The sequence below is a fragment of the Salmo salar genome, chromosome 07 (assembly GCF_965601325.2).
Source record: "Salmo salar chromosome 07, fSalSal1, whole genome shotgun sequence".
NCBI lineage: Eukaryota > Metazoa > Chordata > Actinopteri > Salmoniformes > Salmonidae > Salmo > Salmo salar.
In genome coordinates, this window is record NC_138297.1 from 27,037,969 (window position 1) to 27,063,398 (window position 25,430).

At 42.1% G+C, this 25,430-nt stretch overlaps 1 protein-coding gene across 1 annotated transcript; it reads left to right on the forward strand.

The window, feature by feature from the left end:
• The first annotated feature begins 1,738 nt into the window (after positions 1-1,738).
• On the forward strand, positions 1,739-24,957 carry LOC106608872 (shootin-1). The gene is made up of 17 exons (XM_082977493.1): positions 1,739-2,031; positions 3,272-3,321; positions 3,508-3,568; positions 3,712-3,806; positions 4,081-4,261; positions 4,567-4,664; positions 4,755-4,836; positions 4,941-5,035; positions 6,710-6,856; positions 8,429-8,582; positions 9,410-9,554; positions 9,780-9,838; positions 22,634-22,731; positions 22,838-22,867; positions 22,970-23,023; positions 23,352-23,526; positions 24,031-24,957. The coding sequence occupies exons 1-17, from the start codon at positions 1,998-2,000 to the stop codon at positions 24,180-24,182; spliced, it is 1,710 nt and encodes a 569-aa protein (XP_082833619.1). The 5' UTR covers positions 1,739-1,997; the 3' UTR covers positions 24,183-24,957.
• The last annotated feature ends 473 nt before the right edge of the window (positions 24,958-25,430 follow it).

Below are 25,430 nucleotides of genomic sequence, written 5' to 3' on the forward strand. Positions count from 1 at the left end.
CAGTCATAATGCCATCGTGATCGAAACCATAAATGATTGTTATGGATCTAGAAACCTATGTGTTAAAAAACAACAACATTTTGGCACATTTACAATGGTTTATACTGTAAGAGATGAGGTAAACGCATGTTTGATAAATTAAAAGCATGAGTTGTTTCATAGATAGTCATATTGTTTTTTTCAAAGGTAGCCTATTGGTGTGTCCCACTCTAGTTTTGTGTTATATTTGTGCCATGGTTATTGTGGGTCTGTTTGTAAAGTAATGACGTTCACAATTACGTTTTGCTTCAATGTAGCTACGCTACCCAAGCCGCTGCAATCCATTCTAACAAAAACCTCACACAAAAAACTCTACCGGAGAGAACATAGGCTAAGTGCTGCAGCGTCCCACCATACCCATCTCTCAGGATAACGAATGAGACCACCCAACCAGTTTTAAAGTAGCGCCATGGGTCAGTCTATCAGTGCTGGAAAATCATTTTACCACTGAAAAGTATGACAGAGTCAGTACGGTTCTTTTGGGGTTAATTGTTGCTGAATTCAGTCTTTCCCTTCACAATGCTGGTATTTATTACATGTTGTTTTATTATTAATCCGAACATCAGGGCTGGAACTGAGGTCTCTGCCCTCACCAGATATAGGCCTGGTCCCTGTGAAGCTGTATGCTGCTAAAAACAACATTATCCACTCTAGGGATTATGAATAAATAACAAATGGGGGAGAATAGTCTGAGTAATTGGTTGTGTGTGTGTTTGTGTGTGTGTGTCTGTGTGTGTGTGTCTGTGTGTGTCTGTGTGTGTGTGTCCGTGTGTGTGTGTGTGTGTGAATAATTGAGAGTTCCTCTTCCCAATCTATGTCATGTCATTTCCAGGATGATTTTTAAAAGTTTTTAATGGCAGATCTCTGTTAAGACTGCAAACAGAGGTCAAGGTCTGTGTCCCAAATAGCACCCTATTCCCTATCTAGTGGACTACTTTTGACCAAAGCCCAATGGGTCATGTAGGGAATAAGGTGCCATTTGGTTCGTACACAATATGTTCCTCTACTGTAATATGAAGATACCAGGCATGGTTTCTCCTGACAGACACACTTTGATTTTACTGTAGATTTACAAAGACAGTGTCCCCGTTAGCGATGTCAACTGGAGGGCACAATTTCTTACTGAGGCTGGGGATACTTCAGGTGTTTAGTGGAAGAAGGTGATCTTTTAAGGACATGCAGAGATGTCACTGATGACAATGTTAGGATGGAAGAATCCAATGTAGTTGTCCTAACCTTAAGACGTGGACCTGTGTGGCTCAGTTGGTAGAGCATGGTCCTCGCAACACCAAGGTTGTGGGTTTGACCCTCATGGGGAACCAGAAGAGGGGGAAAAAAATGGATGCACTCACCACTTTAAATCGCTTTGGATAAGAGAGTCTGCTAAATAAGGGTTTCTAGGTCTGGTTTTTGCCCTAATACTACACAGCTGATTCAAATAATCAAAGCTTGATGATGATTTGGTTATTTGAATCAGCTGTGTAGCGCTAGGGCAAAAAACTAAAACTCACACCCAGGAGGGGGGACCCAGGACGGAGTTTGGGAAACCCTGTGCTAAATTACTAAAATATGCACAATTATAGTTTTTTCACTACTGGTATGAGTGAACAACTCCCCATCTTGTGTCACTTCAAGGCAAGACTTTCGGTTCCCTTTTCTACACACTGGGGTGTGTGTGTTTGTGGGAACTGGGGTGTGTGTGTTTGTGCTGGTCAAAGGCGGGGTAAGATCTTGAGTCAGAACAGAACAAGGAGACTGTTGTCAGGGAGTCAGAGAACCAGAAGCTAGAACCAGAGGCTAGAACCAGAGGCTATAGAACCAGCGGCTATAGAACCAGAGATTTTAGAACCAGAGGCTATAGAACCAGAGGCTATAGAACCAGAGACTATAGAACCACAGGCTATAGAACCAGAGGCTATAGAACCAAGGGGAAAGAACCGGAGGCTAGCTGGGTAATCATGTCGTTCCAAGGGGAAAACAGCACCGCTGCAGGTGAGACTGTCAACGATTCAGGGGTGTTACTAAATTGGTAAATCAACTGTTCCAAATTCCATACCTTACTTACAGCTTTTGTTGTTTGAAAATGGGTCTGCACTGGAGGGTAAATGAATGTGGTAGTGAGAAAGGTGCATGGACTTATTTAGACAAATACTTAAGTGACTATCTGATATTTCATGTGAATTATGTAAACATTTCTGATATCCCTAGCCTTGTGTAAAGCTTTGCTTGATGACGACAAAGCCTATCCATTATTGCAGGTACTGTATATTGCTAATGCGCAGGCCAGTCCCATAAACTACTGTATAGCCTATGTTCCATTTCAATGTTTTGCATAAAAGTAACATGTTAACCTTTTGGGTAGGAAATGTGTTAATAATGCTTCCATTATTTATAATCCTGGGTGGTTATGGAAATGGCATGGTTCAGATCCCTGTTCAAAGTGAGACTTCCGGAATCTCTTCCTGTATTCTCACAGAAGGTGGAGCTTCCTCTTTTAGGGTCTGTAAAGTACTACAGAAGTAAAAAAATCTTAATTTGATCACCCTTTGCAGGAAATGTTAAACTTGTAGTGTATTTGAGGTTTAAAAAGGCTTCTGACGTTTGTAATTTCCACTTTGAAATTTCAGACTTGATTTTCCCATATGAAAACTGTATCAAGCCATACTAAAATGCCCATTCATTTTAATCCACATAATAATTCACATTGCAGAATTATTTTACTGCTGTAGCAAACTGGCTCAAATCAAGATCCTACATGTAACGGCTGTTGCAGGGAGTAGACCAAGGTGCAACATGTTGAGTGCTCATCATGTATTTATTTTAACTTTATTTTAACGCAACAGCTAAACAGTTCTGTCAGGTAAGCAACACAAAAAAGAAATTAACCACCCACAAAACCCAAAGGAAAACAGGCTGCCTAAGTATGGCTCCCAATCAGAGACAACGATAGACAGCTGTCCCTGATTGAGAGCCATACCCGGCCAAAACAAATAAATACACAAAACATAGAAAACGGAACATAGAATGCCCACCCTAGTCATACCCTGGCCTAACCAAAATAGAGAACAAAAACCTCTCTATGGCCAGGGCGTGACACTACATCTGTAGTGAAAACCTGACTCATTTGGATTCTAATGTCTGTCTTCCTCATTTATTAACCACTTATTCATGATTCAGAGCTGTAATAACTGTACATTTTGTTTCTGGAATGACTTTTTCTCAATTTTCTCAGCTTCTGGTGGAGAAAGCAGTTGCTCCTCTGAAGATGAAGGAGATATTCAGGTATCTTCAATAGCATCTGTGATGCCCTAGTGTTCCTTTATTGACCCCCCCCCCCCCCCCCCCCCCAATGATCTTATACTAATTACTCCAAGTACTTTGTTTATTTACTTTCTTATGCAATAAAAAGTAAGTAAGATGTGACTGATTTCTCTGTTCATGTGTCTGTTTGTTTGATCTGTCGTGTAGTGTGAGATTCTGGAAAAGCAGAGGGATGAGGCCAGTCAGAAGCTGTCTGAGATAGAGGAAGGTGAGCTGCACCAATCAACATTCTTGATTATATGGTGGGAGCTCAGCTTTCCAATGAAGCTTCCGTAATGAGAATAAATGCGCACACATTGTAGGAGTCTATTCATCCAGCAGCCTGTCAGCTTTCTCTCTCTCTCTTCTCAGTATCCTCTCAGCTGTTGAAGGAGATGGATGTTCTAGAGATGCAGTTCCAGATTGAACGCTCCTGCAGGGAGAGTGCAGAGGCCCTCGCTGTCAAGGTGGGGTGTATTATGGTTACTGTAGTTCATCATGCGACAGCGTTGGAACTCCAAAGAATGTCTCAGTGATGTCATCCACTAAACCAGTCAGTGTCCCACTTGGGTGTGCAAGTTTTGTGCCAGCCCATTACTAACACAGACGAGTCAGCTAATGATTAAGGGCTCGATGATTAGTTCATAAATTGAATGACTACTAGGCGGGAACGAAAGCCTGCACGCCCTGTGGAATAAAGAACACTGCTCTTAACAGATATCTTTCTCCTTGAACACAAAGGTGACCAAAGAGAACAAGGTTCTGAAGAGGAGAAGCCAGGCTCTGCTGCCACTCCTCCCTAAGCTTCCTGAAAACATGGCCACCATGACCTTTGACCTGGAGTCTGACCAGGTGGTCGACCCCAACCCTGATGGGGACAGCGGTGAGGAGGCTGTGCTGCAAGAACAGGCACAGATCAGAGGTATAGAGACATTCTGAGATCCACCATCCACAACAACTACCATCCTGAACACATACTGTATAATGTATGATCATGAGAGATATCAGTATACAAGGCAATAGAATTGAGATTTGAAAGGATTGTTTTTGTACTTTTACCCGACCGAACATAAGATACCTGCTCATCTTCCTCTCACATTTTCCTTTCTCTCTCCTTCTCCTCCTCTTTCGCTCTCCCCCTCTCTCTCTCTCCCCTCCCCCTCTCTCCCCCCCTTTCTTGCTATCTCTCCCCCACCCACCCTCTCTCTCTCTCTCCATCATGGTCAGAGCTGCAGGCCTCAGTGGAACAGCTGCTGGGGGAGAAGATGCAGTTGTGTGAGCAGGTCGATTCACTGAAGAGAGAGCAGAGCCAGCTCGAAGAACAGGTAGCTAGCAGTGTGTGTGTGTGTGTGCGTGTACTAAGTAAAACTTTATAAGTATTCATTGTTTCCTACTCTTCTACATGTTCCACTCAGTTGGCCCTAGAGATTGGGGTGAAAGAGGCCATACTGAAGAAACTGTCCAAGCAGAACAAGAACATGAATAAGATGAAGAGAGGTGAGACCCCACTCAGACGCATATCAGTGTTCCTCATGATAGACGCTCTATTCACCTACATACCAAAGTCACATTCAATGTTTTATGTGTATGTGGGTCCATAGTATCCCAGCTAGTGACAGAGGAGTTCACAGAGATCAGTCAGAAACTGGAGCTGGAACAGGGCCTCAGAGAGCACGCAGAGGTCTTCGCTCACCAGGTATACAACCCTGTGTTTCTGTTTGTGTACTTCTGTGCGTTTTGTGTACATGCGTATGTGTTTCTGTTTTCTGTGCATATGTGTTTCTGTTTTCTGTGTGTGTGTGTGTGTGTGTGTGTGTGTGCATGCGAGTGTGCACCCATCTCACACTCCTATAGGTGGCATGCCATAGGAAGACAAGGAGAGCAGTGGCCTCAACCAGGGCCCGGGGGCAGTCCTAGTGAATGGAGGAGCATTGGACAGAGGGAGGGCAGGGCTACTTCCTCACTTCCTCATTCAGACACTCACTTCCTCATTCAGACGGGGGGCATATTGTGGGGATGGGGTAGATACACCCATTCATTCTGTATTCATTAAAGAGGACAAATTAGCCAAACAAATACAAAGAGGTGTGAGAAGGGAGGGACACAGGCATGCTGGTCACTTTGTAAACGAGAAACTCACACACACACACACATACACACACAACTCACGTTTCCCCAGCTGGCCCTGTTGTAAACAAAGGTGGCTATCTTTTCCTTCTTTTTTTTACGGGCGTCTAGGAGGACAACAAAAGTAGTCTCCCCTCTTAGAGCCCCCCCCTGCTTTATAATGAGCACCCATCACGGCGGCAGTTTGAGAACGGGGACTATAGCTTTAAACACAACCACGCCTTTAGCTTGACACTTTACATTGAATGCTGGCAATTGTCGCCTTTGTGCACGCTGTTCGCTATTTACCAGACAGGCACATAATGGGACGCCTCGCAGGGGTCCTTACCTGTGAAAAGGACCCCTACTGTTCTGAGACAACCACACAACTCAGCCCCCTTTACTCTTAATGTAATGCAAAGCATTATTTGTTTGATGGTGTGTGTGCGCGTGTGTGTGTATGAAGCCTCTATTTGTCTACTTTCACATGTTTTGAAAACACACTCCCCATTCATAGGTCTTCTTTCTCCGCGTGTGTCGTGCTGCATAATAATGATGTGGGCCTCAAATAGGAAATAGCTGTGTGTGTGTGTGTGTGTGTGTGTGTGTGTGTGTGTGTGTGTGTGTGTGTGTGTGTGTGTGTGTGTGTGTGTGTGTGTGTGTGTGTATATTGTGTGTGTGTGTGTGTGTGTGTATATTGTGTGGACACCAGCAGCCCTTTTCCTTGTCAAGCAGCACTCCCTACTTGGTCCCTAGCTGTGTGAAAGTAGCCTTGTGCTATAGGGACTTTAGAGTGCTTACACCAGGGTAATTGGGAGTAAATATGGGACAGGTTGTTTTGTTAACTGTAATGATGTGTAGTCAAACACACAGATGACTGCTGTCGCAACATCTTCACTGTGTTCGACTTCATGGGAGCCAAAGGTGAAAGTGACTCACTGACTTTCAATTCCTAAACTCACTGTCTCTGACTATAACTATTTTGTTAAACCTAGTTTCACTATCATTTGACCATTTACAGCTTCATACTACCGCTTTATATATGCTGCTGGAAGAGAATTTGTATGGGATTCCATATTCATTTAATTTTACTTCATACCGCCCCTTTACACTAGTCAAACCTCTGATGACTGTATGCTGGTCATAACTCTTGTACAGTCCAAAACAAAATATGCCAAAGCAAATGAATGATTGACAATTGATTGATTCATTGATTCATTGACTGATTGATTCATGATTGATGGATTGATTGACTGACTGACAGGTGTTGGTGAAGCAGAAGGAGACCCAGAGGCAGAGCATGGTGCTGCAGCAGAGTTCAGAAACCAGGCTCCAGCTCCAACAGGCTCTGGAACAGGTGGCCCACATCAGCAGTACCCTACAGGAAATACAGCACTACTACCGAAACCAGGTGTGTGTGTGTGTGTGTGTGTGTGTGTGTGTGTGTGTGTGTGTGTGTGTGTGTGTGAGACAATGTTTGAGTCTCTTTGAAACTTCAGTGTATTAGGCCTCCTGAGTGACGCAGTGGTCTAAGGCACTGTGTTGCAGTGTCACAACAGCCTGGGGTTCGATCACAACCGGCCGTGACTGGGAGTCCCATAAGGCGGCGCACAATTGGCCCAGCGTCATCCGGGTTTGGTCGGGGGGGGGGGGGGGCTTTACTTGGCTCATCGCGCTCTAGCGACTCCTTGTGCCTGCAGGCTGACTTCAGTCGTCAGTTGAATGGTGTTTCCTCTGACACATTGATGTGGCTGGCTTCCAGGTTAACCCATGTTTCGGAGGATGCATGACTTGACCTTTGCCTCTCCCGAGCCTGTTGGGAGGTTGCAGCGATGAGGCAAGATTGTAATCACAAAATGGGGAGAAAAAGGGGGTAAAAAAAACCGATAGTATATTTGTTGGCATATAATACCTGAGTAATGCATCTGAATAGGTTACATTTAAATGTATAGGTCTAGGCCTCCCGAGTGGCACAGCGGTCTAAGGCACTGCATCAAAGTGCTTGAAGCGTCACTACAGACTCAGGTTCGATCCCAGCCGGCTGTGACTGGGAGACCCATGCGGTGGCGCACAATTGGCCCAGCATTGTCTGGGTTAGGGGTGGGATTTCCTTATCCCATTGCGCTCTAGCGACTCTTTATGGTGGGCCAGGCGCCTGCAAGCTGACTTCAGTTGCCAGCTGGACAGTGTTTCCTCTGACACATTGGTGCGGCTGGCTTCCAGGTTAATCGAGCAGTGTGTCAAGAAGCAGTGCGGCTTGGCAGGGTCGTGTTTCAGAGGACGCATGGCTCTTGACCTTTGTGGTGGAATTATTGTAATTTAAAGGAGAGACTTTTAAGATTTCTTCAAAACAATCAAACTTCATTATTTAATTACTGCAGTAATGGAGCTGGTCGGTAATCACCCCTGGAGGTAAAAAATGAGAACTCAAAGAGCTGGTTTGAGCCACAGCATTTTATAGCAAAGTCCATCCTCCTTCAGTCTACATGACACACAACAGATGTATGGAATGGGTCACAAGGTTAAGATTTGTATGAAAGATACTTATAATATATCATACAGACAGTATCTGCTGTAAAAACATGAGAACTCATTGTGTAGAGACCAGTGTCTGGCACCCCAACTCCAAGGAGCCATCTCTCCCTGGTACTGTATAGAACAGAAACATTAACTCATGCTCTGGAATGCGGTATCCCCAAAGACATTGTAAATCTTCCAAAGACCCATCCTCAGAACACACATAGATGAGTGTTCTAACAACCGCTTATTCTGTTGAATAAAACAACCATTTGATGCAATAACAGCATTATAACATAATCTTGTAATTTCCACCATACCTTCACCTCTCCCGAGTCCGTAGGGGAGTTGCAGCGATGGGACAAAACTGTAACTACCAATTGTGGAGAAAAGGGGGTAAAAGTACAACAAAACCCCAAAAAAAGTCAGTAAGTCTAATATATGTCGCTGTACATGACTATCAAAGGTGAAACCGACCCAGTGTGCTCTGGAAGAGAGCAGTGTTCTATCTGAGCTGCAATGTGTCAGAGGCCAACTGGAGAGCAGTGAGGAGGAGAGGAGGACCACGGACACACAGCTCAGGGAGGCTCTGAACACTGTCACCCAGCTTCAGGGGGAAGGTATATTTACAGATGTAGTTTGGTCACAGTGAGCATAGGACACTGATGCACAATTCAAATAATTAATTACCGTAATTTCCGGACTATAAGCCGCTACTTTTTTCCCACGCTTTGAACCTCGCGGCTTAAACAATGACATGGCTAATATATGGATTTTTCACGCTTTCAAATAAATTAAAAACCCCCAAAAAACACATTCTGTGATGTGCTCAGTTTTTTGGCGGCATGAAGCTTTCATTAGACCAATGAAATTGCCGAACGGGTTAAGGTCAAAAACTTTTTTGTTTACTGTTTAGATTAAATCGAGCGCGCTCAAACTTCCCATCATTCTGATTACGGTAGTCATTTTGTCACCCTCATCATGGTAAAGACACAGAGAAATGCATATGATGCAGCTTTCAAGTTGAAGGCGATTGATCTGGCTGTTGGAAAAGGAAATAGAGCTGCTGCAAGGGAGCTTGGTCTGGAGCAATGACTTTCTTGGTAGGCTACTGTTTACTGCAAATTGTTTATTTTTTGTTACAAGCCGTGTTTCGTTAAAGCCTGTGTAAAGTTAATTTGTTTCAATGTACCGGTAGGCACCTGCAGCTTATAGACATGTGCGGCTTATTTATGTTGAAAATAATACATTTTTAAAAAATTCAGTGGGTGCGGCTTATATTCAGGTGCGCTTAATAGTCCGGAAATTACGGTACAAAAAAACAACACTATAACCGTCTGGAGTTGAATTTCTCTTTGCCCTATTTTCAATATTCAAACAAATGCTATTTTACGGTATTCAAATATGACACAGTGTTGTGGTTGGTGGTACTTTCTCTTTGTTTTAGTGAAACAGCTCGAGGACAGGCTGAAAGACGCAGAGAAAGACCTGGCTTCAGAGAAGGACAACTCAACCCCTGCACTTCCTCCTCCACTACCCCCTCCTCCTCCTCCACCACCCCTGCCCCCACCTCCCTCCAGTACTGCTGTTGAGTAGGTATTTTATATATCTATATGCTATAAATACATAACCACTATATTAGCTGGTAGAGGTATACTATTTCAAACAACTTCAACTTACATTGAAAATGAAAACTTATAGACCTTTGTTACATAGCAAGGTGATGGTAGTACCCATAGGTACATTTGATAAAATAATTTGGTTAATTTGATTAAACAAATTACTTCTGCAACACTTTCTCTTCTTCCTCTCTTCAGTCCCTTAGTCATCCTTCGCAACAAGAGGAAGGAGTCAGCCAACAACATTGATAAGAATAGTGAGTGTTCTTACCATGTTATGATTACGCATTTCCACCCTCTTCAGAGGACAAAAATAAACTTTATTATTATAGCTTTTTCTTTTGTTGTTACATGTACATTCTACACGCATTTTACATACATGACACTTGTTTTTTGTTGTTGCAGTAGTTACTGTCGTGACTTTACTTTCATTAATCTGATGACTGTTATTTATTTAATCCACTAACTATTTAATTGTTACCCCATTAAATTAATCATGTAACAATTAACTAATTAACCTCCCTGGGCAAGGTGGGACGCTTGCCTAGTCAACAGCCAGTGGAATCGCGTGGCGCGAAATACAAATACCTCATAAATGCTATAACTTCAATTTCTCAAACATATGACTATTTTACACCATTTTCAAGACAAGACTCTCGTTAATCTAACCACATTGTCCGATTTCAAAAAGGCTTTACAGCGAAAGCAAAACATTAGATTATGTCAGGAGAGTACCCTGCCAAAAATAATCACACAGCCATTTTCAAAGCAAGCATATATGTCACAAAAACCAAAACCACAGCTTAATGCAGCACTAACCTTTGATCTTCATCAGATGACACTCCTAGGACATTATGTTATACAATACATGCATGTTTTGTTCAATCAAGTTCATATTTATATCAAAAACCAGCTTTTCACATTAGCATGTGATGTTCAGAACTAGCATACCCACCGCAAACTTCCGGTGAATTTACTTAATTACTCACAATTAACGTTCACAAAATACATAAATTATTTTAAGAATTATAGATACAGAACTCCTTTATGCAATCGCGGTGTCAGATTTTAAAATAGTTTTTCGGCGAAAGCACATTTTGCAATATTCCGAGAAGATAGCCCGGCCATCACGGCTAGCTAATTTGACACCCACCAAGTTTGGCCCTCACCAAACTCAGATTTACTATAAGAAAAAGTGGATTACCTTTGCTGTTGTTCATCAGAATGCACTCCCAGGACTTCTACTTCAACAACAAATGTTGTTTTGGTTCGAAATAATCCATAGTTATATCCAAATACCTCCGTTTTGTTCGTGCGTTCAGGTAACAATCCGAAGGGTGCATTTCGAGCGCATTTCGTGACAAAAAAATTCCAAATATTCCATTACCATACTTCGAAGCATGTCAAACGCTGTTTAAAATACATTTTTATGCGATTTTTCTCGTAAAATACCGATAATATTCCAACCGGGCGACGTTGTATTCGTTCAAAGATTGAAAGAAAAACATGGAGTCCTCTCGTGGATGCGCACTCCAGTGTCATTGTTCCCTGCCTGACCACTCACAAAAACTCCTGCTGTTTTTCGCCCGGAGACTGCAGAGACGTCATTCCACTTTCTGGCGCCTTCTGAGAGCCAATGGAAGCCTTAGAAAATGTCACATTACAGCAGAGATGCTGTATTTTTTATAGAGATGCCACAGAAGGAGAACAAATTGTCAAATTGTCATGTATGGAATCTTCTCAGGTTTTGGCCTACCATATGAGTTCTGTTATACTCACAGACACCATTCAAACAGTTTTAGAAACTTTAGAGTGTTTTCTATCCAAATCTACTAATTATATGCATATTCTCGTTTCTGGGCAAGAGTAGTAACCAGTTTAAATCGGGTACGTTTTTTATCCGGCCGTGCAAATACTGCCCCCTAGCCCCAACAGGTTAAGATTTGGGGCACCACGGAAGAAGTTGTTTAGAGAGTTACCATCTCCCAAATTAAACTCTATAAGATCTTTACCTATAACGTTAATAAACAGTCATCTTATTAATCATTACCTCTTACCAAATACTCATTCTGAACGATCGTAACCTTCTTGGATCTGCAAAAACACCAGCCTTGCGCATTATTCAGCACTACACAAATTGGTTTAATCACTTATTTACTAGCTACCTAAATAATAACACAGGATACACACACACACACACTTACATGAGACAAAGGTCCCTAGTGGACTGACAAGATATGACAGCTTGTTACAACATAGATGAGAGGGGGAGGGAGAGAAAAAGGACACTTATTGTGGATGCATTCAAGGACTGTCTTCACATTAATCATATATCTTGCACACGAACCACCGCCCATTTGGAATAAGAAATCATGAATGTATACTGCTCAAAAAAATAAAGGGAACACTTAAACAACACATCCTAGATCTGAATGAAATAAATAATCTTATTAAATACTTTTTTCTTTACATAGTTCAATGTGCTGACAACAAAATCACACAAAAATAATCAATGGAAATCCAATTTATCAACCCATGGAGGTCTGGATTTGGAGTCACACTCAAAATTAAAGTGGAAAACCACACTACAGGCTGATCCAACTTTGATGTAATGTCCTTAAAACAAGTCAAAATGAGGCACAGTAGTGTGTGTGGCCTCCACGTGCCTGTATGACCTCCCTACAACACCTGGGCATGCTCCTGATGAGATGGCGGATGGTCTCCTGAGGGATCTCCTCCCAGACCTGGACTAAAGCATTCGCCAACACCTGGACAGTCTGTGGTGCAACGTGACGTTGGTGGATGGAGCGAGACATGATGTCCCAGATGTGATCAATTGGATTCAGGTCTGGGTAACGGGCGGGCCAGTCCATAGCATCAATGCCTTCCTCTTGCAGGAACTGCTGACACACTCCAGCCACGAGGTCTAGCATTGTCTTGCATTAGGAGGAACCCAAGGCCAACCGCACCAGCATATGGTCTCACAAGGGGTCTGAGGATCTCATCTCGGTACCTAATGGCAGTCAGGCTACCTCTGGCGAGCACATGGAGGGCTGTGCGGCCCGCCAAAGAAATGCCACCCCACACCATGACTGAACCACCGCCAAACCGGTCATGCTGGAGGATGTTGCAGGCAGCAGAATGTTCTCCACGGTGTCTCCAGACTCTGTCACGTCTGTCACGTGCTCAGTGTGAACCTGCTTTCATCTGTGAAGAGCACAGGGCGCCAGTGGCAAATTTGCTAATCTTGGTGTTCTCTGGCAAATGCCAAACGTCCTGCACGGTGTTGGGCTGTAAGCACAACCCCCACCTGTGGAGGTCGGGCCCTCATACCACCCTCATGGAGTCTGTTTCTGACCGTTTGAGCAGACACATGCACATTTGTGGCCTGCTGGAGGTCATTTTGCAGGGCTCTGGCAGTGCTTCTCCTGCTCCTCCTTGCACAAATGCGGAGGTAGCGGTCCTGCTGCTGGGTTGTTGCCCTCCTACGGCCTCCTCCACGTCTCCTGATGTACTGGCCTGTCTCCTGGTAGCGCCTCCATGCTCTGGACACTACGCTGACAGACACAGCAAACCTTCTTGCCACAGCTCGCATTGATGTGCCATCCTGGATGAGCTGCACTACCTGAGCCACTTGTGTGGGTTGTAGACTCCGTCTCATGCTACCACTAGAGTGAAAGCACCGCCAGCATTCAAAAGTGACCAAAACATCAGCCAGGAAGCATAGGAACTGAGAAGTGGTCTGTGGTCCCCACCTGCAGAACCACTCCTTTATTGGGGGTGTCTTGCTAATTGCCTATAATTTCCAACTGTTGTCTATTCCATTTGCACAACAGCATGTGAAATGTATTGTCAATCAGTGTTGCTTCCTAAGTGGACAGTTTGATTTCACAGAAGTGTGATTGACTTGGAGTTACATTGTGTTGTTTAAGTGTTCCCTTTATTTTTTTGAGCAGTGTATTTACGTGTGAAATGCCTTCGTTCGTCGTTTATCTCGGTCAGAACCAAACCTTCTCTGAAATTTGTTGGCCTTCCAGCTGTATGGCTCTGATTGTCCAAAAGGGATCTCCCCTCCCCTTTCCCGTTTTCTACTGTTGTTCACTCTGGACGATAACCAGCCATGTCGACGGTTCCCATTGGTGATGAACGTAGTAGGATAGTCTCACTTAGATGAGCTTTTCTCAATATCTGCCTTAAGACAGCTAATCAGCTGGTCCAGTGATTGTCTGAGGTGAGCTTCTCGACCCTTCCTCCTCGTGTGGGTATTCAGGATTCAGACTACGATGGACATGAGCTGCAACTCTTCGTCTCTCTGGTCCAAAGGAAGGTGAGTTCATTTCTTCACCTCGTGTTGAGGTTCAAAGAGTCAACCATTCCAAACGTGCATCTCTCCGCCTCATGTTTCCTGGTCTAAAGATTGATTCTTCTTTCAAGCCTTTATGCACTCTTAGTAAAAAGGGGCGTTCAGTCATTCTGTCAAGCTCTCTGACCTCACTCGGGGTGTGGCTACTTAATGTGCAAAGGATATCAAAAACGATTATCTCATTAGAAAACTAAAATCACATTCCTATCTTAACACAAATACCTTTATCACTTTCATATTGTGTTCACAACATAGATGAAAATGTAATAACATTACAAAATGAAAAACAATATGACATTAGTTTTCCATAATTCTGCACTGACCACTTCCCACATTGTTATATTAGAAATATTGTTCCATTATCACTTTTTGGATGTTAGAGTTTTGGGCAGGCAAAACTGTCTGTGAACAAAGACATTCCTTTGGTTGATACTAAAGAATCTCCCTCTCTTGTAATTTACGACCGAGTGTGAACGGTCGACGATCCAGCAGCTCCCCCTTCCCCTCTGTAGGAGAGAGAGGCCTGGTTACTGTCACAATCTCGTCAGTCTGATCTGACCCATTCTGATCCTCACAGGACATTCATGACATTACATAGCAAGAATAAAGTAATTTGATATTTCTATATACTGTACATTGCATCTAGATAGATAGTACTTATACATTGTTTTTTCAGTCCTAACTATTATAGAACATGAACTTTTAAACTTCCAACCAGCTACTCACAGTTAATCCCACCTATTTCCGTAAACCGCCGTCTTTAGATTTCCATATTTTTCTGTTTCACATCAATTCTGAACCTGTGTAAACGTATAGTATCCACAGATTGTAAGTTAAAGATACATGTTTTTACAAAAAATATTATTATATTGTTGATTGCTTGACAATGGTTTTCCAAATCTCCCAACAGTGCTATTTGTAGGGTTAATTTTAGATAAATGATTCAATTTTTCAGCCATTCCTGAACCTGTGACCAGATATCTAATGATTCTGTCTCTTCATAGCAAAATTTGCAGAGCTAAGTTGGTTGTATGCCCCATAACATTATTTTTGTGGCAAGAATTTTGTATAATCAATTAAATTGAAAAACTACATTTTCAATCAAGCATTGTTTTGCGTATCAGTTCATAAACCATGTGCACGGTTGAAAATCTCTTCCCAACTATTTTGCAACCTGTATGGCACCGCATTCAACATTTTGGTCCGCAAGTAAAACTGACATTTTTAGATATATAAAAATAATTGGGCCAATTTTGGTCTTTAATAAAGGGCAGACAAACAAGTTCCCTACCTTCTCCCCCGTCCACTTGCCTCCTCCATTTTTGTGGTAATGGTGCAATCAGTTGGTTGTAGGATAGAGCAAACATTTTCATATATGTTTGTTAACTGCACATGTGACATAACTCTACCTTTCCTATTCATAATATCATTAACAAAGATATTTCCTTTTTTATTTTTTATTTTTCCTCATAAATAATGTTTTATTGTTTTATAAATTATTATATTTTAATTTAACCATATTTGTTGTAATATTTGTTCTGTATTTTCTGGAGGATGAAACTGGAATTGTAACCAGCTTTGTATGATTTGTTTTAGAAAGGGCGATTTTTTTGAAAAAGGTTCCATTTTCAATTAACTGAAAGTGAGAGGTTGTAATCTGGATAAAGGCAAAATAGGACATTTTTGAACAAGGGGTGAGCCATTCTTACTCTACTGGAGAACCAGTTCAGGTTTAAGTATCATTTTTGTATTTTTAATTATTTAACATTTATTTAACTAGGCAAGTCAGTTAAACCTCTTACATCTAGACGTTCCGCTAGCGGAACACCGCTCCAATATCCAATGATTGGGCGTGGCGCGAAATACAAACTCCTCGAAAATCCCAAAACTTCAATTTTTCAAACATATGACTATTTTACAGCATTTTAAAGACAAGACTCTCCTTTAACTGTCCGATTTCAAAAAGGCTTTACAACGAAAGCAAAACATTAGATTATGTCAGGAGAGTACCCAGCCAGAAATAATCACACACCCATTTTTCAAGCTAGCATATAATGTCACAAAAAACAAAACCACAGCTAAATGCAGCACTAACCTTTGATCTTCATCAGATGACACTCCTAGGACATTATGTTATACAATACATGCATGTTTTGTTCAATCAAGTTTATATTTATATCAAAAACCAGCTTTTTACATTAGCATGTGACGTTCAGAACTAGCATTCCCACCGAACACTTCCGGTGAATTTACTAAATTACTCATGATAAACGTTCACAAAAAACATAACAATTATTTTAAGAATTATAGATACAGAACTCCTTTATGCAATCGCGGTGTCCGATTTTAAAATAGCTTTTCGGTGAAAGCACATTTTGCAATATTCTGAGTAGATAGCTCGCCATCACGGGCTAGCTATTTTGACACCCACCAAGTTTAGTACTCACCAAACTCAGATTTACTATAAGAAAAATTGGATTACCTTTGCTGTTCTACGTCAGAATGCACTCCCAGGACTTCTACTTCAACAACAAATGTTGGTTTGGTTCCAAATAATCCATAGTTATATCCAAATAGCGGCGTTTTGTTCGTGCGTTCAAGACACTATCCGAAGGGTGACGCGCAGACGCGTATCGTGACAAAAAATGTGTAAATATTCCATTACCGTACTTCGAAGCATGTCAAACGCTGTTTAAAATCAATTTTTATGCGATTATTCTCGTAAAATAGCAATAATATTCCGACCGGGAGTCGTTGTTTTCGTTAAAAGACTGATAATCTAAAATGGACTCTTCACGTGCACGTGCGCACCCGTCTCATTGTTCTCAGATCGACCACTTACCAAATGCGCTACTGTTTTTCAGCCATGGGCTGCAAAGTCATCATTCAATGTTCTGGCGCCTTCTGAGAGCCTATGGGAGCCTTAGAAAATGTCACGTTACAGCAGAGATCCTTTGTTTTGGATAGAGATGACAAAGAAGGCCAAGAAATTTCCTGTACAGAATCTTCTCAGGTTTTGGCCTGCCATTTGAGTTCTGTTATACTCACAGACACCATTCAAACAGTTTTAGAAACTTTGGAGTGTTTTCTATCCAAAGCTACTAATTATATGCATATTCTAGTTTCTGGGCAGGAGTAATAACCAGATTAAATCGGGTACGTTTTTTATCCGGCCGTGAAAATACTGCCCCCTATCCATAACAAGTTAAGAACAAATTCTTATTTACAATGATGGCCTACACCGGCCAAACCAGGACAACGCTGGGCCAATTGTACGCCACGCTAAGGGACTCCCAATTACGGCCGGTTGTGATACAGCTTGGATATGTATGACTGATGATTGATGTTTTTAGTGAGAGGTTTAGTGCTTTAATATTTAATAATTTTAGCCCCCCCGAACTCATATTCACTATATAAATAACTTCCATTTATTTTGTCTGTTCCAAATAAGTGAAATATGTTTTGCATAAATGGCAGGGCCATAAGTAAATAGGTACACTGGGATATGCCTACAGAATTAATCAGGGTAATTTTTCCACAAATAGACAGGTATTTACCTTTCCATGGTAGCAAGATCGTATCTATTTTTTGCCAACTTTCTGTTAAAATTGGTGTGTAAGTTCCTTTATTTCTTTAGGGGTCTGAATACCAAGTATGTCCACTTCAACTTCAGACCATTTTGTTGGTAAAAAACTACACAATAATGTAAAAGTTGTATTTTTTTGTGATCCAATACGTAATATGGTACACTGATCATAGTTTGGTTGTAATCCAGAGAGCTTAGAAACATTATCTAGAACCTCTATGCGGCTGTGCAGGGATGCAGATTACAGATTTAAGAAGAAATTTGAGTCTTCAGCATACAATGACACCTTTGTTTTTAAGCCCTGGATTTCTAGACCTTCTATATTATTAATGGATCTAATTTGAATAGCTAACATTTTGATGGCTATAATAAATAGATATGCCGACAGTGGACAACCTTGTTTTAATTCAACATTAAAATAGTCAAGGCATTTATATACAATGCATTCAAAGTATTCAGACCCCTTTCCCTTTTTCCACATTTTGTTACGTTACAACTTTATTGTAAAATGTATTTAAAAAAAATTACCCTCATCAATCTACCTCATAATGATAAAGCAAAAACAGGTTTGTAGAAATTCTTGCAAATCTATTAAAAATAAAAAACTGAAATATTACATTTACAAAAGTATTTGGGCAGTTTCTCCATTCCACACCATTCCTCTCTGTAGATCCTCAAGCTCTGTCAGGTTGGATGGGGAGCGTCGCTGCACAGCTATTTTCAGGTCTCTCCAAAGATGTTTGATTGGGTTCAAGTCTGAGCCCTGGCTGGGCCACTCAAGGACATTTAGAGACTTGTCCCGAATCCACTCCTGCGTTGTCTTGGTTGTGTGCTTAGAGTCGTTGTCCTGTTGGAAGGTGAACATTCGCCCCAGTCTGAGGTCCTGAGCTCTCTGGAGCAGGTTTTCATTAAGGATCTCTCTGTACTTGGCTCTGGTCATCTTTGCCTCAATCCTGACTAGTCTCCCAGTCCCTGCCGCTGAAAAACATCCCCACAGCATGATGCTGCCACCACCATGCTTCACTTCAGGGATGGTGCCAGGTTTCCTCCACACGGAAGGTTCTCCCATTTCCACAGAGGAACTCTGGAGCTCTGTCAGAGTGACCATCGGGTTCTTGGTCACCTCCCTGACAAAGGCCCTTCTCCCCCGATTGCTCAGTTTGGCCGGGCGGCCAGCTCTAGGAAGAGTCTTGGTGGTTCCAAACTTCTTCCATTAGAGAATGATGGAGGCACTGTGTTCTTGGGGACCTTCAATGCTGCAGAAGTGTTTTGGTGCCCTTCCTCAGATCTGTGCCTTGACACAATCCTGTCTCGGAGCTCTATGGGCAATTCTTTCGACCTAACGGCTTGGTTTTTGCTCTGAGATGCACTGTCAACTGTGGGACCTTATTTAAACAGGTGTGTGCCTTTCCAAATCATGCCCAATCAATTGATTTTACCACAGGTGGACTCCAATCAAGTTGTAGAAACATCTCACGGATGATCAATGGAAACAGGATGCACCTGAGCTCAATTTCGAGTCTCATAGCAAAGGGTCTAAATGCTTATGTAAATAAGGTATCTGTTTTTTTCCTTGTCATTATGGGGTATTGTGTGTAGATTGATGAGGAAAATATTATATTTAATTTTAAAATAATGCTGTAACGTAACTAAATGTGGAAAAAAGGAAGCTGTCTGAATACTTTCTGAATGCACAGTATTTAGACCATAGACATGAATTAGCCAAATATATTTATCGTCCAATAGCATATTTAAAATGATCCACCTTCCTTTCGGATCTGTTTTGACAGTTTGCACATTCGGATCAAAATTGTTATTAAGTAATATCATCACCACTTTTGAGTTTCTTTTCCCATGACAGAAATATAAATCTCCCTCCCAGTCTTTTTTCCATACAACCTCATCTGTAATTGTAGAGTGAGTTTCCTGTAAACAATAGATATTATATTCCTTTCTTTTAAGCCAGGTAAAGACTGGTCGTCTTTTTTTATAATCTGCTAAGCCATTACAATTACAACTAGCTATACTTATTTCACACCTTACCATAATGAGATACAAGTTTAACTTATACTTACCATAATATATGCCTGTAAATTGACTACCAAAAAGCACCATTATGTTCTAGCTGCTAGACACCCTGAATTTATCCATACTTACCAATACTACCAGAATCAGTGTCTGACATCTATCCATGTAGCCGTACCATAATATATGCAGTGCTAAACATGCCAGGACAACAACCCCTCCGTCAATGTGGGCAAGACAAAGGAGTTTATCGTGGACTACAGGAAACGGAGGGCCAAACACGCCCCCATTCACATCAATGGGGCTGTAGAGTGGGTCGAGAGCTTCAAGTTTCTTTCATCACATTCCCAGTGGGTCAGAAGTTTACAGTACATACACTCAATTAGTATTTGGTAGCGTTGCCTTTAAATTGTTTAACTTGGGTCAAACGTTTCGGGTAGCCTTCCACAAGCTTCCCACAATAAGTTGGGTGAATTTTGGCCCATTCCTCCTGACAGAGCTGGTGTAACTGAGTCAGGTTCGTAGGCCTCCTTGCTCGCACACGCTTTTTCAGTTCTGCCCACAAATGTTCTATAGGATTGAGGTCAGGGCTTTGTGATGGCCACTCCAATACCTTGACTTTCTTGTCCTTAAGCCATTGTGCTTCACGGTTGGGATGGTGTTCTTCGGCTTGCCTCCAAACATAACGATGGTCATTATGACCAACGAGTTCTATTTTTGTTTCATTAGACCAGAGGTCATTTCTCCAAAAAGTACGATCTTTGTCCCCATGTGCAGTTACAAACTGTAGTCTGGCTTTTCTATGGCGGTTTTGGAGCAGTGGCTTCTTCCTTGCTGAGCGGTCTTTCAGGTTATGTAAATATTGGACTTGTTTTACTGTGGATATAGATACTTTTGTACCCGTTTCCTCCAGCATCTTCACAAGGTTTTTTGCTGTTGTTCTGGGATTGATTTGCACTTTTTGCACCAAAGTACATTTATCTCTAGGAGACAGAACCTGTCTCCTTCCTTAGCGGTATGCCAGCTGCGTGGTCCCATGGTGTTTGTACTTGCGTACTATTGTTTGTACAGATGAACGTGGTACCTTCAGGCATTTGGAAATTGCTCCCAAGGATGAACTAGACTTGTGGAGGTCTACAATTTGTTTCTGAGGTCTTGGCTGATTTCTTTTGATTTTCCCATGATGTCAAGCAAAGAGGCACTGAGTTTGAAGGTAGGCCTTGAAATACATCCACAGGTACACCTCCAATTGACTCAAATGATGTCAATTAGCCTATCAGAAGCTTCTAAAGCCATGACATCATTTTCTGGAATTTTCCAAGCTGTTTACTCTGCTGCTCAGTATATGTAAACTTCTGACCCACTGGAATTGTGATACAGTGAATTATAAATGAAATAATCTGTCTGTAAACAATTGTTGGAAAAATTACTTGTGTCATGCACAAAGTAGATGTCTTAACCGACTTGCCAAAACTATAGTTTGTTAACAAGAAATTTGTGGAGTGGTTGAAAAGCGAGTTTTAATGACTCCAACCTAAGTGTATGTAAACTTCCGACTTCAACTGTATCATGGACCAAACACACCAACACATTTGTGAAGAAGGCACAACAACGCCTCTTCTTCCTCAGGAGGCTGAAAATGTGTCATGGGCTCTCAGATCCTCAAAAAGTTATTCAGCTGCAACACTGAGAGCATCTTGCCTGGTTGCATTACTGCTTGGTATGGCAACTGCTCGGCATCTGACTGCAAGGCGCTACAGAGGGTAGTGCGTCGGCCCAGTATATCTCTGGGGCCGAACTCTCTGCCTTCCAGGACCTCTATACCAGAGGATGGTAAAAAACTCCAGCCACCAATGTCATAGAGTGTTCTCTCTGCCACCACACGGCAAGTGGTACCGGAGTGCCAAGTCTGTGACCAAAAGGCACCAGAACAGATTCTACCCCCAAGCCATAAGAATGCTGAACAGTTAATCAAATGGCTACCCGTACAATTTACATTGACCACCTCTATTATTTTTTTATTTTTTGAATTTTTACCCCCTTTTTCTCCCGAATTTCACGATTACAATCTTGTCTCATCGCTACAACTCCAAAAACGGGCTTGGGAGAGGCGAAGCTCGAGTCATGCGTCCTCCGAAACGTGACCCGCCAAGCCGCGCTTCTTAACACCCGCTTACTTAACCCGGAAGCCAGCTGCACCAATGTGTCGGAGGAAACACTGTTCAACTGACGACCGCAGTCAGCCTGCAGGCACCCGGCCCGGCACAAGGAGTTGCTAGAGCGCGATGAGCCAAGTGAAGTAAAGCTCCCCCCCCGGCCAAACCCTCCTAACTCGGACAACGGTGGGCCAATTGTGCCCCACCCTATGGGACTCCCGGTCACGGCCAGTTGTGACACAACCTGGGATCAAACCCAAGGCTGTTGTGACACCACAACACTGTGATGCAGTGCAGTAGACCGCTGCGCCACAGATATTTCTTTATCTTAATTGTTTTGCACTGACTCTTGCACTGGCTCTACGCACCCACTCACACATACTACACTGACACTCCAACACACACACTACATATGCTCAAACACACAGAACACACACACATGCATATTGACGCCACACACACACTCACATATAGAAAAACTTTCACACTTCACATACTCTGCTGCTACTCTGTTTATAATATATCCTGATTGCCAAGTCACTTTTACCCCTACCCACAAGTACATACTGTATTACCTCAATTACCTCAACTACCTCGTACCCCTGCATATTGATTCAGTACTGGTACTACTTGTATATAGCATTGTTATTGTTTTTATTGTGTTACCATTTCCTTTTTTATTTAGCAAATATTTGTCTTACTTTTTAACTCTGCACTGCTGTGAATGGGCTCGTAAGTAAGCAATTCACTGTAAAGTCTACACCTGTTGTATTCGGCACATGTGACCAATACATTTGATTTGATATTGAAGGCATGTTTAGGAGGTAAATTAAGACCCTGGTTCTGATATCAGCAGTTCTATTGTTCAACATAGCACAGCTCAAGTAGCATATTTATTGTGTTGTGTCCATTTCTCCATCAGAGCCAGATCCTACTTTGGACATGAAGACCCGAGCGGTGGATGCGATGATGGAGAGGATAAAGAAAGGCATTGTCCTGAGACCCACTCAGAGACCACAGGTAGGGCTAGATAGTGCATGTATAAATCAATCAATCAATCAACCAATCAGTCAATCAATCTACAATTACAGTGGTGAGACATCTGACATTTTGTCTCCTATTTCAGCTCGGATCAGAAGATGACCGTGCCTGGAGAGTGAGCACTTTTGATAACTTTCTTATTATAATAATTGTTATAAAAGACTATTGATTTAGTTAATATTAAAATGCTTTTAATTTATGAATCTTTTAATCCCAGGACCAGAGAATTGAGAAGAGAAAGTCAGCCGTGCTGGAGCTGAAAGGAATGCTGGTAAGATGGGATCAGAAAAGAATTGGGAGTCCCATAGGGCGGCGCACAATTGGCCCAGTGTCGTCCGTGCTTGGCCGGTGCATTGTAAATAAGAATTTGTTCTTAACTGACTTGCCTAGTTAAATAAAGGTTAAATAAGAACGTCAACAACAAAAAATGTAAATGTTGGCATTTGCAATTCTACAAGAGAAGTGAGTCTAATAGGTCGACGGGATTAATAATGTACCCTGATTGGTTTACTGTACTTTTGAATTCTTCTTTTCTTTGACCTGATTGGTTTAACCTCCTCCTCACCTATCCTGATTGTCGACTGTACTACCTCTGCTAGGACACCATGAAGCACCAAGGCCACAGGAGGGCATGGTCACGGAATAGGTTGAGCCGAAACGTGGGGGAGGCAGAGCTACAGATGGTGCTACAGAGAAGGAGACGGGCCATGGCGGATGGACAGGACACCCCCAGCTCCGCCCCCTCCACTGCCATAACCCCTACCAAAATACAAGGTGCAGTAGCATCTCCATCCTTTGTTTTAGGGATTGGGGGACAGTCAGTCAGTTTGGCTTTTTAAGGGTTGCAGTGTCCTTTCTGGTTATTGTTTTGTCCACGGGCACTAAATTGATGGTACTACATTAAAAGATGGACTGGCCTGGTCTTGGGTGGCTTGAAATGGTTTTAGGTCAAAGTTGGTTAAAGAGAAAGATTGATGCAGATGATAACAAACGAGGGACCAGGAGGACATATCATTAGCCTACCCAGGCTACATTTAGACAAGCAGTCCAATTCAGATTTTTATTTTCACTACTTGGTCATTTGACCAATCAGATCAAATCTGAAAAATATCTGATGTTAAAAGATGTGATCAATCAAAAGACCAATTAGTGGGGAAAAAAACAGAATTGGGCTGCCTTTCTAAACGCAGCCGTAGTGATGTTTTTCACTTACCTACAATATTTTAGAATTTTTTCAAATATAAAAAATTGCTTATATACCATATGTCTTTCCCCCAGGCCCCCAGCCGGGCGGTCCAGCAGCAGGAGCACTTCCCTGGGCAGGAGAGAGTGGCAGCACCCCTGTACTCCGGAGGCTCCAGCAAAACAGAGAGAAGAGGAACTCCCGTATCAGAGAATCAGAACTGATCATCTGCCAGGAGAACATCTGAAAGTTGGGAAAACGGTTGACTATTTTTGGGACACTGTACCACAGTGTTTCCCAAACCTCTCCTTCAGTACCCCCAGCCAGTCCACATATTTGATGTATATGTGGAACCTTTGCTTGTAATAATAATAGTAACTAAAATGTGAGTGGCTTAGGTTAAGGCTTGACCTTAATCTTTGGGTTTTGGGGACCCAAAGGGGTGCACATTTTTGTTTTTGCCACAGCAGTACACTCCTGATTGAAATAACCCAAGCTTGATGATGAGTTTATGACTTGAAACTGCTGTGCAGTGCTAGGGAAAACAATTAGATTTGGATCACCAAGACCAGGATCAAGAAACACTGGGTTAAGGGTAGTAGGCCAATGGCAAAGACCTTTCTGTGGCAGTAAAAATGTACAAGGATATTCTACTTGTGCTGGGTGTGACAAATATTTGAATGGCAATGTGGCCCTTTTTTAATAACCCATCCATGAATTTCTCTTAATTCACACTCAATGTTGCAACGAGAAAAGCAAAGAGTGAGAAGAATATGGTTCTGCGTTGATGCTCTTATCGTGAAATTCTTGGTGCATTATTGTCCTGATGCTCTGAATACTTGTCTCTTTTTGTATAGGGGTCACTTCACTCTAATACCTGCTATGCTTCAGCTATGTAAAAAAAAATACTTCAAAGTGGAAATAATACAATATTTTATTCACATCACGCCTCAGTTGCCATTTGTAAATGGAAAGCACACATGCAGTACCAGTGAATAAAAAATACACATACCACCACCAAATGATTTCTACTGTTTCATTTGAAGAGTGGAAAGCTACCTTTCCTCTCATTCTGCGCTTTGGACCTCCGTGTAGCTAGAGCCCTAGCGCCTTAATTAGCTCACACAACAGAGGAATTGTGTCGGCTGCCATTTAGGCACTTCATATACTTGGGTTGCCAAGGTGTTGAGGAGCTAAGAGCACTCAGGTGATCTTAAAGGTCCTCCAGCTTCTGAAAGTGTCTGAAATGGAGGCTGTATGGATGGCAGCTTTTTGAGTTCACACTTCCACACACCCCTGCTCTTTGTTAAAAGCATTTGAAAAGGAGGGGATTACTTTCACACTTTGACACCATTTTAGTTTCTGCTGCATGCTGTTCTGTCATTATATATTTATTTAATCTACCTCCTTTACTAGAAAGGTCTGCTTTTCACATTCAGCATACATTTTTCATAGTTATTTTTGCCCCTCAATCTCAAAGGTGTAGGATTTTTAA